Raw genomic sequence first — 20,501 nt, forward strand, 5'->3', positions numbered from 1 at the left:
AGGAGCTTAGTGGTTTTTATGACATACTATTATGCCTAAGACCCATGGGTAAGACAAAGACCTCCCTCTTGCCATCTCTGCATTATTGAAAAGGCATAATAAGAGGTAACCAAGAATGTCTTACCAGAGAAATTTGGGAAAAGCTCACAACTTGTTTTTTTTAGTTCTCAGGAGCTTCTGAGTTAAGGATAAAATGGGAAAAACTCCCTTTCTCTTCACTGTAAAGTACAATCTTCCTAGCGTGTCAAATGCTAGAATTGTTGATCTTACTGTGTTACACGACAGTAGGGTAGTAAAACAGTATAGGCCCAGTGAACTGGTTTCTCATTTCTCACGAACTGTTTTGTTAGGCAAGAAGACACTCTAGAATGAAGGGCAACCTTAAGCAAGCAACCACTGAAAAGCAATTTGGGCAAGGTGGGAGGAGAGGGCTTTTACTTTTCAGAATACAATCTGTCTTTAGCAATTTAGCATAGAAAGGGCTTACCTTTTCTTTTGCTCCAAAAATTTGCTGTTCATGAGGTAGTGTTTGGCTACATCCCCAGCATCTAACGTAGGCCTGGTACAGTATAGAGAATGAAGTATTTGGAAAGGGGGAGAGGCAGAGGGTGGGGAAGGTGGATGGATGGATGTAAATAAAGGGCAAGGAGAGCTAGAACAGCACCTTCACAGTTCTGAAAGCATTGTACAGAGAATGCTCGGTTGAGCCGAACTCTAGCTTGTTATTCTGTGCTCCCTTCCCCATACACACTTTGTGTGTCTGGGTGGGTGGGTGGGGGGGGGGAGGGACCAACCTCATTATAATAGCCTCTGCCACCTCTGATCTAAGCGCTGTAGTTTTGAAAGTTTCCACAGTGGAGCCAAAATGCCATTCCACTCACAGCACTGCAGGTAAGTGGTTGGGGGCAGACGTGAGATCTCCCTTTGTGCCTCACTGTTCCACTGGCCACCGAGAGGTCTGGCTTGTGTACAGCTACTTGTTAGACTAGGATGCTGCAAAGGGAGGTGAGTGGATACGAAGGCTCACAATTAGTCTTTTCAAATTGACACTAAATCCCTTCACCGGCCAGGGGAGAGTTTCAGCTACTTGCTAGAAACTGATCTGAAAGCCAGATGGTGTCCATCACAAGGACAAAATGCCATGGTCCTAAGGACTCAAGTATAAGGATCTTCAAAGTGATCCACATGGACATCACTGTCAGTCTCCAGGGTGGAAAGAGGACAGTCATCTGCAAAGCAAAAGGTTTTGTGTAGAAAAATCATTTAAATACAGTGAAAATTATGTACTGACTTTTTCAGATATCCACAACTGTTTACTAATAAGCTGGGCCAATAGGCAAAAACCATCATTCACTAAGAAGGAAGTTTCATGTTACAGATACAGTTGATGGGAAAATGGGGGGAAAACTTTGGCCAAGCATATTGGGAAGATGACCTGATTTTTTTCTGCCCCACCAGCTCAGCAGATGCTGATTCAGAAGACCTCTCCTTTATACACGTGCTGTGCCAATCTCAAGGAGACCGTCTAGACTACACTTGTCGCAAGGCAATAGGGAGTCTATATCTGAAATCCAGTATTTTAAAAGACTGAATGAAAAATAAAAGGCCCATTACCCACGGAAATGGGTTCAGATGACTCAGTTCTTGCTTTTCTTTTCCACCACAGTCTAGCTTGGGATAAGCAAATCATTACTATTGATGATAATTAGCCCTGGGATGGTTTCACAGCTCTTAGGTGGTCAGCCAGGAGAACTTGAGAACCGATCAGTTTTATCAACACTTGAGAAAAGGAACCACCCGAAGTAAAATGCCAAATCTTAACGGGGAGGACAGTGCACTTGACCGGTGGTGTCCATGATCAGCTTTCCCTGGGTAGTTGAACAGACGTCAACCTACCTACAGTAACCTGTTCCCCCACACTTCCTCCAACCTGGCCAAAATGGGGGAATAAAAGGGAATAGCAACAATACACATTTCTCTACTTAAAAAAAAGTGCCTGGTTTGATTTTTAAATATTGCTCAAAACATGTCTTTACAACCTGATGCAGAATTTGTTTTTAAAATGAGTTGATGGGGTTAAGTTCATATTAAAATACTAAAAATTAATCCAATGATTGTACTTAGTGCTTACAGTGGTTTCACACAGAAGGGTGTTTGTGTTTGACTTAACAAAACTGATACCTCGCACTTCGGCGTTGGTTGGGAGTTGGTACCCACCCCGTCCGCCCCCAAGCCACTGGTGACGTCACTAGCAGACTTAGACCTTTACCGATTATAGTGTAATGTGGAAGGGATGGCTCTTGACGCTTCTGAGCATTTGAGCATTTAATGGCTCAGATGAACCTGACTTTATTGCATTTAATTACATATCTTTCTAAGAAAGCCTCTTGCCAGCAGAGCTCATCCAATTGCTCTAAATGACCTCTTTCCAAGAAGCAAGTGACTCAAGAGGCAGGGACTGTTGCTTCATCATTTCACCTTTCAGCGGAAGCAGATGTTACCATTCTCAGAGGGGAACACTCCTAAGGATCTCTACCGAACACAACCCATGCCACCAAGAGTAATTTTAGGGTCTTCCTCATATGAGGTTGAAAAATGATGGAAAGAAGCAAAGACTATCGACAAGTAATGGAATTATAAGATAACTTAAAATGCATGTTCATGCTCTAAAATAGAACTGAATTTGAATGAAAGTCATCCCTTGGTTATGAAAACTGCCCCTAAGAGGTGACTAAAGTTAACAATAGCCCTGCATCGATCCAGTCCCTCACAAATGGGTCAACATTAAAAATCACAGCCTCAACTGCCAGAAGTGTGTGTGTTTGTACATTGGGTGTATTTTAAGTGAATTACAGCAAATTTATTTTTCACAGACATGGTAGAGAAAGCCACACGGGTAACTGAGAAGACAATGTGGAGCAGAACCATTGTAATGATGCTATTGTCTGGGACAGGTTATATACTTCCCTTGGGTTTGTTCCCATGGTCCGGGATACAAAAACTCTGGAAACAAGGTAAAGCACAGCTTCCCAATAAATAAAAAGGCAGGGATGGGCCAGAAAGTTATTTTTAAGGTACCTTTAAGTATAAATTCAGTCCTAGAGGCAGAAAAGTCCTCTACCCAACACTGACACATTTTAAACATGATTAAGACTTATAGGTCAAAACCCCAGTGACAGCAGAGGGATTTTTTTGGTTGTATCTGAGATGAGGAGAGATTCTTAAACAGAATTCTGTGACTAAAACTTCACTTAAATTTCCTCTTGAACTTAAAACTGGCATAATTTTGATACCAAACTAAGTTTGAGTAACCAATACATAAAACAGAACTGGCTAACTGGAAAAAATTTTTTTTCCCCAAAACAGAATCCCAAACCCAAAACAACTTATATAAGGGATGCAGGTCACAGAAAAAGAGTTAAATAAAACAACAATGGTTCCTGAATTTAAAGGAAGGATGCCCACTTCTCTCTCTCAAGAGGCGGATGGTCAGCTGAAAAATAAAAACATTGCATCAATAGAACACTCCAAATAAAAAAATTGTAGCCATCTCTGTTCATGCAATATCAAAAGTTAAAAAAAAAAAAAAATCCCAAACTCCAAAACAACCCATAAAAACTAACAAAAGGAAGGAGACTGTTGCCCAGATCTTATGACCTGATTGATGGTTGAGGGTCCCGATGGGGCTGTTCAGAATGTCACGCATGGGACAGAGAGGTCTGGAGTTAACATGAGATCGAGTTTGTGGACCCTGGAGGTGCTGACCACCTCAGAGTAGGGTATGTGCTGTCTTCAGTCCGTGAGTTCTCGGATCGGCAGCTTCAAGAACATGACAGCTAAGCAAGAGGATCCCAACACATGGCTACCCTGGGTCTTGGCCCAAGTTCTCTTTCACTGAATTTCCTTTTAAGCATTATTAAGTATTACTGTTTTTGGTAGTGAAAAGTCACCTTAGTAACCACTATGGGCAGTGGTTTGTAAACAGACATTGACAAATACAAACAGCAAGGCAGGAATTGACCCGGACTTTAAAAGAATAGGAGGCGATGGTGGAAATGAGGTAACTCTTCCCCAGCACGCGTGAACAGACACTCCTGCTCTTCTAATGCTCTATGTCCATTAGGGGGGAGTAGGGCTTGTCAACAGGATGGCTACATAAAGAAGAAGCTACAGAGGAGAAAAAAGAAAGATTCAGATTCAAATTTGATTCTTAAAGTTAAAAAAAAAAAAGCTTTTCTACAACAACTGGGGAAGAACAGCAGTGTGTCAGTTAGAAGGCTGACTTCCGTGAGCACAGCCAGGTGTGAGCAGCCCTGGCAGCGCAGACGCCAGAGGCCGGGCAAGAGGTGCCTACCTCCGCTGGGCCCAGGGGTGGGGTGGCGCCAGGGACAACAGTCGGGACAGGAGGGGGTGGGAATGGGGGAGAAAGGGAGGCAGAGACCACATGTGACGTACAGGACACCGCACGGCAAAGATCTCGGAGCAGGTGCTGCTGCCCACTTGGGAGCGTTTGAAATCCCCCAGACAAGGCAGGAAAGCATGAGACTCTTTCATTCCTATTTCTTTTATCCAATACAAGAATCACATGTACATATGCATACCAAACAGTGACTAAAAAGAACTCACAAGAGGGCACACATTGTTTGGGTAAAAATATATTTTCCCCCACGTTGTGTCTTGGCACTAGTGATATATGCATAGATTACCTGTCCACCGCTCTCCTACCTTAACAGACACCAAATTACTGAGCAAGGTGGCTACGTGATTACTTCCTCACTTGAAAAAAATGATAGACTTCATATCAATACAATTATTTTAGTTTTTAAAAAAGACAAGTGTCTAACATGCAGCTTACATATATGACAATTCTGCATTAACACCAAGAGTAGATTACACAACACTTTTAGAAACACATTGGTTATTTTCAAACAGCAAAATGACAATGATCTACAACTACAGTTTAAGGCATATCAGCATATTTTAAAATTAAGAAATAGACAAAGTTCTAATGCTGTTCACAGCTTTTCATTTATTTAAAAAATTCCCTTCATACCTACATACAATCTAGACTTTGTAGGTCATAATTTCCACTAAAGAGTCATCACATATGTATCCTGTCAGTGGAACCAAGACTTCTGGAAGCTGAGAATTGACAATTTCAGACACTTGCAGATGGCAAAGCAGAGGGATCTGAAAGGACGGTTTGGAAGGACCACACACACACAGTATGACATGGGTTGGTTAACAGCTGAAACCCAGATTCAACAGTCTGGATGTGAAACACTTAGGGGTAATGTCAAGAAAGTGAAGAAACCCAGTCCGTTCGTTTGAGGTGCACAAGATATGAAGAATAAGTGTAATTGCTGGTGAGATTACAAAGCAGAGAAGGAAGATAATAAGTAACCTGTGCCCAATGTGACATTAAATGTTCCCCTGGTTGAGATGCCCTTTCTGGACAAAACTTTGACCAATTAATAAGGAGCCTAAGCTGGGAAAACATAAGTCTCTAACTGCCAGTAAATTCTCGTAAATGCTTTTCCGTCATCCTACTGTACATACAAACATTATAGGGACCTAAAATCCAGAAGCAATGGTCATTATGGTTGAACAGAAGATACGGGGAGAGGCCAGCTAGAACTGTCTGGCAAAAAAAAAAAAAAAAAAAAAGGTGTGTTCACTGCCAGCAGTTAGCAGGAGGGAAAGACAATTAAACCAAGATCAGCAAAAAATTAAGTAGTCATAAAGGCAACCTAACATAAAAAATATTTCCCTCTTGGTTTTCTCCAAAGGAAGGTGGTAGTGTCTTAGTCTAGCTTTACTCCATAGTCAGAACCAAGGACCCTCTGTAATATCCAGTGATGCCCACAAGGCTGTGTGGAATGCAGCCTGGGAACAACAATTTCTGACTCCCATACTGGTATCAAGGAAAAGCTGAATTTGTATTTATTGTGGGAAAGGTACAAATGTGGCCATTTTAAATATATTTAGTGTTTTCTTTATTTCTTAATAAACAAAGGCTACTCAAACCAATACCTCCCTACCTCCCTCCAAAAAAGGGTGGGGGGGGAACCCATCTATCCCATTTGTTTCTCTAATTTTAAAAAGTCAGAAAGATCTCAAAGTTTTCTTACTACTGTACTTACATGCAAAGGCGAAAGCACATCCAATTAGATTTGAGGGTATCATTTATTCGGTGCAGAGCCAAGGACTACTGTGAAAAAAGGCACAGATACAGAAAGAAGAGAAGGGCAGCAACAACAAACCAAACAGGGCCAGGGAGTGGGGGGTAGAAAAAGAGTTCAGAAGCAACATGTTAAAAAAAAAAAAGAGCTTCTAGAACTTTCTTTTGATTTTTTATTCCCTGACTCTCCATATGGTTTATTTTGTTGTGAAAATTTTCATGGGGGAGAAAAAAATCAATCAATCAACAATCTTGGAATCAAAAAGTCAGCTGGATGCCTTTCGCAGCTAGGCTCACTGTCAAAAAGGCTTTAGTGATGCATTAAAAATGATAATTTTAAGGTGACCGTTTTTTGAACTTACAAGTATATTTTCTGTTACAAGGCACAAAAATGCTCACACAAGCAGCAGTTGGAACAAGCATACAACACGAGTATTCAAGCTTTTGTCTGGCGCACAGCGTATGAGCAAATTCAGCCACGGTTAGAATCGGCATGCCGTCTAGTATTTGGCTGCTCCACAGCTAGCTTTGGACTAGAATCATTAAAAAACAAAACAAAACAAAAACATTAGTCCAGTAGCTCCTAAGCCTGTCTTTATACCACCACTGCGGCTTCCAGTCTTCAGGTTCTAGCCCAGCCTGGTTTGGCCTTCAGTGAAACAATCTTTACTTCACCTAATTAGGCCTACATCAGTTCATGGGAGACCATAACTTGTTTCCCCTAAAAGTATGGTTTGAGGATGAAAAGAAGGGAAAAAGACTTTATTGGAATCAACTAGAGACTTATTAAAAAAAAAAAAGGTACGTGTGTGTTGGTCAGGGAGATATAGTATACTCTGTCCTATTTACCTAATGTATGACTAGTGAAGGCCAGGAGGAAGCGAGAGGTGGAGTTCAGGAGAAATATTATTCTTTCAAGTAAGAAACAGGAGACTACAGAGTTAGAAGGTGGGAGGCTCTTGTTAGTAGAGGGGAGAAAAATCAAGAAGATGAAACGGTAAGCCTCACAAAGGAACAGTACAGAAAAGGGATTAAATACACCCCCTCCCACACAAATGTGGTATGGAGTGCGGGTCATGGCATATGGGTCGGCCCTAATCCTTGCTGATGGGGCGATGGGCTCGTAGCGCTAGTTGGGGTGAGGAAAAAGGTGAGAAGATTCCTTCAAGACAACTGGATTTGAAAGACTAGCTGTTCTATTTCTTCTTCCCTTTCCTGCCATATATGAGAAGGAGACTATGCAAGGAAGCTGGATGTCAGCTGAACTTCTACCTTCTCCACTCGTGGGTTTGTGTTACCTTCCTCCCCATTCCTACCGGAAACTGATGAGGTCCCCTCTCAGAATTGGGGCTGCAGATGATATACAGTTGATAACAAATTTTCTCATGATTACTGAAAAGCATCATTAGAAGTACTGATGTCCCAGAATCGGCCATTGCCCATGGAGAGTATGAAAGAATGCTTATTGTAAGCAGTAGGGAGGCTGTGGAAAGCCTGCCATCTTTAGTAGAGGATGCTTCTATGAGGCCATGTTACATGCCCTGACGTTCAAGATCGCTGACTAGGACAGCGTCAAGGTTGTGCTGATAGAAGCGAACATAATCAGCTTTCTCATTACGGTCCAACTTGGCCAGGACTGGAGAGAGGGGGGTTCAGACACATTTTTAAAGCCGTAAGAGGGTACGGTCTGAGGAGAACCACAACACAGGTCAAATAATGTTATTATAATAATGAAAAATCCACACAAATGCAAAAGTCCTAAAAAGCTGACCCACCATTCTGCCTACGTAGGAAGCTACCTTGGTTTGGGGCAGGTATGGAGAAGAGGCAGAGGGAGTTCAGGGCTTCTGCCCCCATGGAGATGAGAAATCAAGAAAAACAAACTGTTGTCCTGGGTATTCGGGGTTATAGTTCAGCGGCTGAAGCGGTGAGTTCTCCCAACAGACGGACATGGAGCCATTGACCCTCCATCCCTTGGTCCAAAGCAACATACAAGCCACAGGCCTGCTTCCTGCTGCCACTCCGAACAGGCATAAAAGGCCAATCATCTGCTTTCCAGAAACAAAGTCCAGCTGCACATAGCTTTTGGTGTTACTCTCTTGCTCTATCATTTTCCACTACCCAACAACAGTCAGCAAAATGAGTTAATAGTTATTGGTGTCTGGGGAAGGGTAAAAAAAAAATAAAATAAAATAAAACAAAAGGACACAGATGGCAGAGATACAATATTACTGCAAAAGCAGGTGAATGCGGGACCATCCTTGGCTTGCCAGGCTTTATGTGAAGCTTGCACTGCAAGTTAAAAAACAAAACAAAAAAGTTAGAAATAATAATAAATAAAAAAGAAAGGAAAATTAGGAGCGCCAGCACCAGCATTCGGTGATGGTGAATGCTCATGCAATGATGATGGAATTGACAGAAATTAAAACCACGAATCTGAGTAAGCTATTCTACATGACAAGCAAAAGCAAAATTTTAATACTGAATTAAAGAACACATGGTTAGTTTCCATTTGCATGTAATTTAGAATTTATGAGTGACTTCTTGAAACCACTCCATGTTATCGTAGAAGGGTTTACTGTTTGATTTTCATTTTCTCAAATAACATAAAACATTATCTATCAGATTTGGGCATCACATCGGTGCTGAAGAGGAGCTGCATCTTTCCATTTCTGAGTGGCTGGAGTCAGAGAATAAATCTACAATAACGTCTCTGAGCAGTTAGCTCGGGGACTGGAGTACAGTGGGCGGAGGACATGCTATGACGTACTTGGGAAGGGGAGCGGGCCCATCCCGCCGCGGTTCCGGCTGCCGCCGCGCGGGGGCGCCCCCTCGCCCAGGTGGAGTGCAACACCCCATCCGAGAGCCGCACGCCTCACTTTAGGCGTGTCCGCACCGTGCAACCTCGTTCCTCAGCGAGGATCAAAAGTAAACAAGAGCGGATGACCGTATAAACTGTAGTTATCGGATGCCGGGGACCATTTTAAAACGATGGATTTTAAGACCTCTCGGGATGGATGAAGCGTCACCACCCAGGCCTCCTGGCAACGGTGCAGAGTTTTCGGAAAGGAAGAACGCTGTCCACTGAACAACTTACCCCGGGCAGGGCCGCACCGTGGCCGCCACGAACAAGGACGGCGCCCTGCCGGCCGGGGAGGGGCAGGAGGCAGGAGGCAGGAGGCCGGGGAGGCCGGGGAGGGCAGGAGGCGGGGCCGGCTCGACTCTGCCTGTCACCTTAGGAAATGCTATGGGCTTTCAGGCCACTACGGGGCAAGAAGCATAAAGCTTTACCTACGTTAAAAAGGGAGCGTGTCATTAGAATATAAAAACAATTTAGAACTATTAGAAACACTAAGTTCATTTTCCAGGTGGAAGCATAGCAAGTGCCTACATAAGCATCTCTTTTTGGAACAATTTTCTCCCTGAAACAAAGCCAACTCCTAAGGGACATGTATGGTGACCCCCGCATCTCTCTGGCTACGTGAAGAGGCCAAGAGTCTCCCGTTTGTTTTCAAAGTGCTGCCTGGTGACTTTCTGTGTCATCTCTAGCCCAAACTCTCACGGGGCCCTAAGGGGCGGGGGCGGGGGAGGGAGAGGGGGGCTCTTTAACTTTACACCTCAGCTCTGTGACTGGCAGTTGCTTTCAGTGTTATGGGAAAGTTGTAGAAAAGGTTAAGAACCTACCAAAAAAATATGTGCCATTGTCAGGTACAAACCCTGGTCACTACTTGTGCACCAGATGAAGTCCAATTCTATTAATAATACATGAGAATGTATAAATAAGGCTAAAATAGAATTTACACATACTTCATGTAAACATGAAAAGCATTATACATCGCTAAGGCCCAAGGTTGGGACAAAAATAACCTAAAATGATCAAAAGGGCAAGGAGAAACCTCCCTACCTGGGGAAGTCTGTCACTACATAGACTTTCGTCCAACAGAGGCACAGTGCGGATCAGCTCGTGGAACTTGTGTTGCTTAAAGGCACATCCAGGCAACGGGAAACATCCTTGGAACGTTGCTGGCCTTTTATAAACATCTTTAGTTCTAAAACATGTACCTTTATGAACATTAGTGCTTCAGGGTAAGAAAAACTTGACTTTGGGTTTCCTAAGCTGTGAGTCAGCAGCTTTTTCTGTGTCATCCATTCCTATGGATGGGGACCCACACGTGCGTACACCCACTCACACACACACACACACACACACACACACACACACAATTTTTATCTTGGGTTAGTTAGGATCAACAAGGGTATGATGCCAAATGACTTCCCTTTCGTCTTCACTGGAAGAGTCACGAATCTCTGAGTCTTTGTGCGGGGAATGTCACCGGAGTGACGGCTGCTCTCCCGACATGCACAGCACAAAGTGCTTTCTGGAACTGGATTATAATCCAGGCAGTTGTTACACTCAGACTTAATCTGGCATAACTAAAGTTTCAGCCCTTGGAGCCCTTGATCCCTCGGGTCTGTACCAACCCCATTAAAATCACACCACACCTGCACCAACTGCTTTCCATTGCTTAGAAAATGTGCTTACTTCTTTGCCCTCTTGACACGTTTTCTGCTGTCTCAGAGCTTGGAAAGTCCAAGTTTGTAAGGTAGAATTTAAAACCTCTCCGTGCGTCCCCATAGTAATGCACTGTGATTTCTGCCATAGGCAACGTGAGGAGACTCGGCAGGGGCGAGTGTGCGTGCTCACCCCCTCCCCCTGTGATGGGTCTCAACTGCTGTGCAGATCCACTCCAATCTGCGCTACTCTGCAGGATTTAATTCCCTGCCTAGTTGACTACCAAAAGCTTTACCGTTTACTTAACTGTCAGCTTTTCCCCTAAAACCCTGGCACCTGAGGGTAAAGAGTAGGGATCCTGAAACACACCCCGAGCTGCCGTATCACTGCCCTGAGAGCACCGCACGCTCAACAGACGCAGGAGGGCAGCGCCCGTGGGCTTGCCATCCGGGCACCACAAGGGTATTCCTAGAAGGGATCGTACCGCCCACTGTGCTTACTGTCAACCCGGCAGCGATCGTCCTCACACTGCATTCTCTAGTCATTAAGGTGATCTGATGCAGCACTTCAAATCACGAGAGAATTTCAAGGCAGGCCCGACTCTCCCACCGGACTCAGGCGGCCGCTACTGCAGTCATGCTATGAAGTGAATAACTGAAGAGCAGAACCTGACCCTTTGGCACCTTCAATCAAGGCCATAGCTTAGAATATTCTTTTGTGTGCTCTGAGGATGGGTGGGGTGTCTTAATGGAAAGGGTATTTTGCTCCCATTTCCACAGTGAAACGGTTCACCATCTCGTTGAATTTAGGGGGAAACTAGGTGGCCACTAGCAGTCTGTCCCAATCTTCCACTTTGGAGACAAGACTTCCCGTGACTGGCTGATCAGGCCTCGCAACACAGAAGAGAAAAATCTTAACAATCATCATTTTAGGATGCCCTTCACCAAGAGTCATGAGGATTGTCTCCAGAGAGTAGTGAAGAGAAATAGACTGTCTTCTCCAGAGTCCTAGTGTTGGTGCAGAAGATGCCACTGGAGACGGCAGGTTCCTCCAGCCCTGATTGCTTGGTCGTGTGGTCAAGTTTTATAAATTAATGTTTGTGTACCCTTTACAAATACTTTAAAAACCTGTATCATCTTCCCTGCACTGTAGAGAAAAGACTTGCTTTTATCTTTCTGGTAACAGACCAGTTTCCAGTCTGTAAATGGGAAAAGTAGACACATGCAAGAGGAATAAATTGTTAGAGGGCCCCGAAGCATGGGGGGACACCCGCTTACTTTTTCTTATCCTTGTCTTTCTTGGTTTGCTGGGCCCCAGACTGCTGTGCCTGGGACTGTAGTAGCTGAGCGGCTGCTTTCTTCTTCTGGAAACTGTTCACTTCCTCCTCCAGCTCCTTCTTCTTGTCTTCCACTTTCTTCTTCTCTTCTTGGTGTGTCCGCTTCAGGAGGTCAAACTTCTCATGGAGCTGCAGAGGAAAAGAGGAGGGCAAGCTGGGTGAAGGGAGTGGAAAGTTACTGCTGCAGGTCACGTGGATCCGCTCCAAATCAAAGCATGCTCCGTGCTGCCACAGCTGCGTCAGCCCTGCGAGGGCAGCACCATCTGGCAAAGCGCAGCAGGGGGAGCCCTACTACGTGCCTCTGCGACTTGGACGCCTTGGCACTGAAGGGAATCCTGTTCATTCTTACTGACAATAAAATACATATTCATTGTAAGAAGCATAAAGAAGAAAAAAAATTATCCACGCTCCTAATTAGCAATTTACCCGAGTGGTAAGAGTAGTTCTTTATTTCTGGTCCTTTTTCAAAATGTATAATATACATTTACTTATAGACACACGCGGTGACTACAGAGGATATAGGCTATTCAAAGAGTAAGAATCTGTTGGGAGGTTTCTCGCAAATTTCTCGACAAATTGAATTTAGAAAGTTATCACGAGGCAGAAACAGCAGGGAGGAAGGAAGGACAGAAAGAATTAAGAAAAAAACTCTTACTAATTTTAGATTTTTATCCAGCATCCACTTGGTACTTATAGCCAACAACAGATAAGGATCAACTTTCCTTTCTCTGCAGCAAAACTCTATTGAGTGCTTAGCTATTTAACCACTAAATTTCAGTAGTCTTTATAAAGATAAATTCAAAGGGAATGATGAGGAAATTATGTAGACAATTTGGAAACGTGCAGAGCTATAGTTCAAGCACTTGAGATATGCACTTGAGATATTATCTAACATCAGAGACAAATAAGTTACTTTCTCTCCCTCCCACCCTCTCTCCCTCCCCCTCTCTCTCTCTCTCTCTCTCTGTCTCGATGGGATGAGTGCTATAGCAGAAATCCACGTCAGCTTCTAGGAAGCAGTTAATGTGGCCTGGTCACGGGCAATGACAGGCAGGCACAAGGACACCGGAGCAGCAAGTACATGCCCGCAAAGGGCTCCTCCACCGTTTACCTCACCGAGTTGGCTGACAGACTACAATAATAATAATCATGGTCCCAGAATCCCAAATCTTAACGTTGCGGACACTTACAAATTGAGGAAATACGGAGCTACAGAGAACATGGGACCACACCTGGAGACCTAAGGTCTAGTTTTAGTTTCGGCTCTGCTACTTACTAGGTATGTGACTACAGAAATCATTTAACCTCCAGGCCTCTCAGTTTTATCATCTGTAAAATGGGGATAAGAACACCTGACCTGCTTTCCTTACCATGTTAGTCTACTGCTCACAGGATAATATACACGTAGAAAGTACTTAGGAGAGGATGAAGTTCTAGAAAATGTGACGTATTAATAACACACCTCGCTTATTTGTCTCTGCCTTGAAGGAAGACAGATGGCTTACCTCTTTCTCTGCCTCTTTAAGTTCAGCTTCTTTCTCCTTCACTCTCATCACAAACATTTGCCTCATTTCTTCTTCTTTCTTCTGAAGTTCTCCCAGAAATTCATTTCTTTTCGCTTCGTAAGTCTCCTGAAGACTATTCAAAAGCCACAAGACAAGGACAGTGTTGTGAAGTTGAACAGGAAATTTCAGCTCATATAATTTCTACTCATTGCTCCCAAAAAAATAGATAAGGCTGCCACTTACTATGTTAAAGGACACATAAAATGGCACACCATCTTCTTTTCAGTTATGCAGTGACCAGAAAGACAAGCACATCGAGAACCGGGGATGAGTCAGTAAGCGCGATGTAGCATTACAGGTATGTCTTACTGGCCACGTTTACCCTGTATATCTTCACACAGGGAAAGCCTGGGTTGGGCTGGCCAGTATCTTCCAGATCAGCAAACAAGGTAGAAACCAAGTAAGAGACTTTTAGGAGACGAAGGCAGCATAGCGTAGGAAGAGAATGCAAAGGCACTGGAGCCACACGGGCCAGGGTTTGGATTCTGGCCACAGCAACTTACTGACCGATCTTGGGAAGGGCACAGTCCCTAAGCCTCAGTGTTCTCTATCTAAGATGTGGATACAACAGCATTTACCTTCTAGGGACAGGAGTGTGGGAGTTACATGGGGGCAAAGTGAGGAGAGCATTCGACATACCCTCTGTGGCAACTACTACCCTTTCCCCATTCACCTCCCTCCAGTCCCCAATTCAGAAAATGGATTCAGTGAACCATCTAAAGAGACAATGGTATATCTAAAGATATTATAGAAAATTGCTACTTCAAGTTATATTACCAACTGTAAATAGAGCAGGCAAGAGTTTTATTTTTACCTTAAACCCCAACCACCTCCTGACTCTCTACAGAACTTTGAGCCCAATATTTTAAATCAAATGCCAGACTCGGCTTTATCTCTAAGTCAGAACAAATACATTGACAGAAAAATTGCCTTTGGTAACACAACTTAAGAAAACACACCCCCATTATCCACACCTACACAAACAGAGAAACACTTGCTGATATTTGATAAGGTGTTATTTCTATTTCTCCCTTGCAGTTTCCCCTAGAACAAGACTTGTTACAGTAACACGGGTCTGCAGGATTATCCACCTTTACCCGTGGACTGAATTCATCCGAAGTGCTGACTCCAAACTGGAGAGCACCCGTGGATAACCCTGGCCACCATGCAGAGCCACCTCCCTGCACCCACACTTTTCCTTTTAGAAGGAGAAAAAGGACATTCAGGACACTTACAATGCATGTAAACAATTAGAAAGTGTGTTCATTAGGATTGCTTATAATTCTGTAATCAACACTTTCATTGGTTGATTAAAAATATGTTCTCCTGGGGCGTCTGGGTGGCTCAATCAATTGGCTGTCTGACTCGACTTCGGCTCAGGTCATCGAGCCCTGAGTCAGACTCTGTGCTGGGCATGGAGGCTGCTTAAGATTCTCTCCCTCTTGCTCTGCACTCCCCCTACCCCCAATGCTCATGCGCACTCTCTCTCAAAGAAAAACAAACAAAAAAACGTTCTCCTGTCCTCAAGAATTTCAACACTACCTGTTAATGAACAATCAAGTACTTTGAGTTTCCAGAGTTTCATATTATCTTTTGAAACAAAAACAATTTTGGCCAGTGTTGACATTGGCTAATATTAATAGCAGTCTTTGGACTTGAAATTTAATCTTAAATTATAGCCACAGAGATATAGAAATGTATTGATAGAATTCATGAATTTGATCTTGCTTGTTAGCATCTAATGAACTCTTTATCACCTTTATCTAGATCAGAACTGCCAAAGGCAGAAGATGACCTGTCCCTGGTACAAAACTTTGAGGGATACTTTATGATTATGAATATAACCACCCACTTCTTTCTAACAAAGAGGGAAACACCTTTTACAGCAACACTGCCCAACATGTATTCTGGAGATCACTAGTTTCAAGAGATCTTCAGAAGAGGGGTTCCTGAGGCAAGAGAGTAAAGGGAAAACGCTCTTTGAGGTCTCCTGTTGGGAGAGTCACAATGCACAGTGGCTCGCAAGCCCGGCAGCATGTCAGGTTGGCCTGGGCATGTTTTATTGGACTTTTCAACAGTTTCCTAACCCCACTCCTGGAAGTGCTGACTCAGGATGGCAGGCGAAGACAAAATAATCTGTATTTTTAAAATGCTTCCAGGTGATCTGATGTAAGTCGTCTGCCAACCACTGCTTGTTTTAAATGCTCTAAAAGTCCTTACGTACAAGAAACTGTTTATTAACTTAGAGCTCCCCAAAACTGTTTAATCGTGGAAACTTTTTAAGTAACGCACAGAGAGAATGTACTTTAGGTAATGCTACCTAGAATACGAGAACCCTCACGATAACTCTTGTCTTATGCAGTCCCAGCCACAACCTAACTTATGCTCCGGTTTCTGGAGATACGTTTTCAAGCTATGGGTCATGACCCAAGTGAGGGTCTTAACCAATATGTTAAATGAAAAAGTTTAACAGAATAGGATAGAAAATACCAGAGTGTGCTGCAAACAATAAGAGCAGTTGTACTTCCAAATTTGTATACTGGATCATGATACAGAACCCATTTATAGTGAAGGTTGCCGCCCAAAGTCAGAAAGCCCGTGTCCTCGAAAAAGGTTATCAACTAACACTACGCCTGGCCAGACAGGCTTGGCCAGGAGACTCAGTGCAGCCTCAGCATCCGGGCCAGAACAGGAAAGCAGTCTCCACAAATGCTACTCAGGCCATCACTGTGTCCTAGGATATGAACCAGGTTTTGAACTCTGACACTGGAAATGATAAGCAACACTCAGGAAATCATAAGACCCTACTCCAAGGAGTCACAACTACAGAGAAATACTGAGAAATGACTTCGAACAACCACACACTCATGGGGTCAGAGTCCCCAGAAGCCTCTGGCAGTTGAGTTGCAAACGAGAGACACCAGAAACCCTCACTAATGCTTCCAGTCAGTAAAAACCAGTTGAGAAGGAACTGGTTCTGTCATCCACTCACAGATCCCTAACGGGATGACGTCTTTGGCAATTTTTAGCTCTTTCAACTTAATTTTTAATTGTAATTATTTACACCCTTTTCTCAGTGTGAAATATGCAATTTTTTCATGAGGTTTTAAGCTGGATTGAAACCACAAATTCTATCTTCTCATTTTCTCACTTTTTTAATTAAGATTTTATTTTTAAGTAATCTCTACACCCAATGTGGGGCTCGAACTCACAACCCTGACATTAGGGGTCACATGCTCCTCTGACTGAGCCACCCAGGCGCCCCTCTTCTCATTTTCTTAACAGCCCTAGGCAGGGATAGGTGTCACTCACGGAAGTCAAGGGGAAGGAGAACTGAGTACAGGTAGTTCAGTTCAGACTTTATTCTGGTAATTCACACAACATAATTCTCTCTCTGTTCCAATCCCCAGGAACCACCTGGTGAAGGGCATGCCCCAGAAGAACACATCACCAGTGTTTACGAAGCAATTTACACACGAGAACTCATCAGTCCTCACAATAACCCAGTAAGGTGGGTATTACTAACTACCCCCCATTTCCTAGATGAAGAAACCTGGATACAAATGTTTAGTCATCTGTCTAGGTCACACAATGAAGAAGCTCAGACAGGAGTTCTACCCACTACACTGCACAGCTGGTGAACCGAGGTCTACATGTTCCCCTCAAACAAATGGGTCTCATGGACCTGAAAACTTTGTGATCTCTTGAAAGAATGGTGGTTACTAAGCCCTTTTCGTGACCTTTTCCTTTCAGGAAAAGGGGGTATTCTGAGATAAGGAATGGGCAGTTTGGATGGGAACTGTTGGGAAAAGGGCAATGGTGTCTCAGAAGAAAAGCAGCAGGACCAAGATCGGTGCGGTCCCCACTTGGGTCCTATGTCCCCCTCCTCTTCTCCAGACACTAGCCACAAAGCGACTGAGGTCCGGGGAAGGGAGACATGGGTGCAGAGAAGGTCCAGAAGGCTATAGGGCAGCAGGTGGGAAAGATGGGCACAGGGGAAAGCAAGCTGACATCTGGACAGGTACGTAGACAGATACAGAGATTCTGCCACAGGACAACTCTGAGTTGAGGCAGATTCAAGGACACGAGCAGGGACGACCTCAGCTTTACGGCCTCCCATGTACTTCCCAGGCTTTCATACAGCCTGTTACTGTGTTCACCCTGCTTTTGCTTCACACTGTACCATATATTCGAGTGATGGCTGCCCCTTCCTAGCCTTGGTTTTAGAGGTCACTGTCTGCTTCATAAACACAAGAGGGGCTTGGAGGACAAAGAGTAGACACAGGGTGCTCAAAGGGAAGGATGGACTTCATTGTACACCTGCACAGAAAGCCTCTGCTTTGAGAATATACTTACACCCCTCTCAGCTCACCCAAAATTCCCATGGAAAAAAATCTAAGAGCATCCGGGAACGAGGACTTTTTAGATGAAATTCTGGAAAGCCACTCAAATCAGCTGCAGTTTTTGCTTTTCCTTAACTGTGTCATCTTTCAAGCAGGGTCCCCTCACTGCACCCCCATCCCCCCCTTCAGTGTGGTCCGAGGCTCATAGGAAGTGCTGGGGATGCTGGAGATGCCTCAGAGGGAAAGTCTGAGCCCCTTTTAAAGTAGTGGTTCTCAAGAAATGGAAAACCAAGTTGATTTCACCTTCCTATTTGCCAAGTCAGTTGATTCAAAGCCAGTTTTGATGCTCCCAATGATCTTGCTTGCACCAAGATGTACACCTGAGTTTAAACGATGGACAAACCATTTCCAGAGTTCCCAGTAACTGAAATGATAGCAAGTATTTCAGAAAGTCTACTTTTCTCTACTTATTTTTTTTATATAGGGAAAAGAGTAAAGGCTTTGGATGTATATTTATAATCTATTCCCCCTTTTCATTATCAAAAAGGAAACCTCAGTCCCCCAATACTTTATTTTTGCTTTTGCTTCCCTTGCCTGAGGAGACATGTCCACAAAATGTTGCTATAGCCAATGTCAGAGAAACTGCCTGTGGTCTCTTCTAGTTTATGGCTTCAGCTCTCACATTTACGTCTTTAATCCATTTTGAGTTTATATTTGTGTATGGTATAAGAAAGTGGTCCAGTTTCATTCTTTTGCATGTAGCTGTCCAGTTTTCCCAACACCATTTGTTGAAGAGACTCTCGTTCCCCCATCGCATATTCCTGCCTCATTTGTCGTAAAGTAACTGACCATGTGAGTGTGAGTTTATTTCTGGCTCTCTATCCTGTTCCACTGATCTCTCTGTGTATTTTCGTGCCAGGACCACAGTTTCAATTACTACACCTTTGAAACGTATCTTGAAATCTGGGATTGTGATCCCTCCAGCTTTTTCTTTCTAGCTATGTCTCCTCAGGCAAGGGAAACAAAAGCAAAAATAAACTACTGGGACTACATCAAAATAAAAAGCTTTTGCAAAGCCAAGGAAAGCATCAACAAAACTAAAAGGCAACCTATTGCATGGCGAAGATATGTGCAAATGAGGTAGCTGATAAGGGGTTAATATCCAAACTATATAAAGAACTTACATGACTCAACACCAAAAAAATCCAATTAAAAAATAGGCAGAGGATCTGAACATTTTTCCAAAGAAGACATGCAGACGGCCAACAGACACATGAAAAGATGCTCAACATTGCTCATCATCAGGGAAACGTAAATCAAAACCACAATGAGATATTGCCTCATGGCTAGTGTCAAAAAGACAAGAAATAACTAGTGTTGGCGAGGATGTGGAGAAAAGGAAACCCTTACGCACTGCTGGTGGAAATGTAAACTGGTGCAGCCACTCTGGAAAAGTGTGGCAGTTCCTCAGAAAATTAAAAATAGAAATATCATGCAATCTAACAATTGTACTACTGGATATTTATCCAAAGAAAATAAAAATATTAATTTGAAAAGATATATGCACCTTATGTTTATTGAATATTACTTACAAAAGCCAAGATAGGGAAGCAACCTAAGCATCCATCAATAAGTGGATGGACAAAGAAAATGTGGCATATATCCACAATGGAATATTATCCAGCTATAAAAAAAGAATTAGATCTTGCTGTTTATGACAAGATGGATGGAACTCATGCTAAGTGAAATAAGTCAGGCAGAGAAAGACAAATACCATGTGATTTCACTTATGTGTGGAATCTAAAAAACAAGACAGAGGAATAGGGGCACCTGGGTGGCTTAGTCGGTTAAGGGTCCACCTCTTGGTTTCAGCTCGGCATGATCCCAGCTCGTGGGACTGGGTTCCGAGTCAGACTCTGTGCTCAGTGTGCTCTCGCTCTCCCTCTGCCCCTCCTCCTGCTTGCTCTCTCTCTCTCTCTCTCTCTCTCTCTTTCCCTCTCTCAAGTGAATAAATAAATCTTTAAAACAAAAACAAATGAGCAAAGTAACAAACAAAAACCAGACTCTAAAATACAAAGAACAGACTGGTGGTCGTGGGGGGAAAGGGTGTGATAGGTGAAATAAAGAGGACGCTGGATATAAATAAAAGAAGATAGAAACAGATCAAGTTTGTACCAGTTGTAAAATAAATCAGTCGCGGCGATGGAAAGTACACCACAGGGAACACAGTCAATGATACTATACTAATGTTGTACGGTGACCACACTTCGCATGGTGCGCACTGAGTACTGCCTAGAATTACTGAAGCACTGTGTTGGACGTCTGAAACTAATACTGTGGGTTAATTATTCCTCAATAAAAAAATAAATGAATGTGAGATTATAGTGAGGTATAAAAACAAAACAAAGCAAAACAAAGAAACCTTAGGCCAGAAGAAACGAGACCAAATGGGGAGCAGCAGATGTGTGAATAAAGCATACTGTCTACAAATCAGAAGGCCTGGATGACATCCGCCACCGTCCCAGAGCCCGGGAAGTCAGGGAGGCCTTGTGGAAGCCAGCCG

At 43.4% G+C, this 20,501-nt stretch overlaps 1 protein-coding gene across 2 annotated transcripts in view; it reads right to left on the reverse strand.

The window, feature by feature from the left end:
* Positions 1-4,548: 4,548 nt before the first annotated feature.
* Positions 4,549-20,501, reverse strand: part of SEPTIN11 (septin 11) — an 87,243-nt gene continuing 71,290 nt past the window's right edge. The window contains exons 8-10 of one of the 2 annotated variants that reach the window (XM_028100631.2): positions 13,536-13,668; positions 11,972-12,159; positions 4,549-8,473 (exon numbers count right to left, since the gene is read on the reverse strand). In XM_028100631.2, coding sequence (XP_027956432.1) covers positions 8,458-8,473; positions 11,972-12,159; positions 13,536-13,668 — 337 coding nt within the window. In that variant the 3' untranslated portion in view covers positions 4,549-8,457. Of the gene's footprint in view, positions 8,474-11,967; positions 12,160-13,535; positions 13,669-20,501 lie in introns of those variants that run through there. The other variant, XM_088021142.1, reaches the window with a different exon arrangement.

The sequence above is a fragment of the Eumetopias jubatus genome, unplaced genomic scaffold (genome assembly GCF_037043125.1).
Source record: "Eumetopias jubatus isolate StellerSeaLion01/CBP00866 unplaced genomic scaffold, mEumJub1_p1.0 scaffold_2, whole genome shotgun sequence".
Lineage (NCBI taxonomy): Eukaryota > Metazoa > Chordata > Mammalia > Carnivora > Otariidae > Eumetopias > Eumetopias jubatus.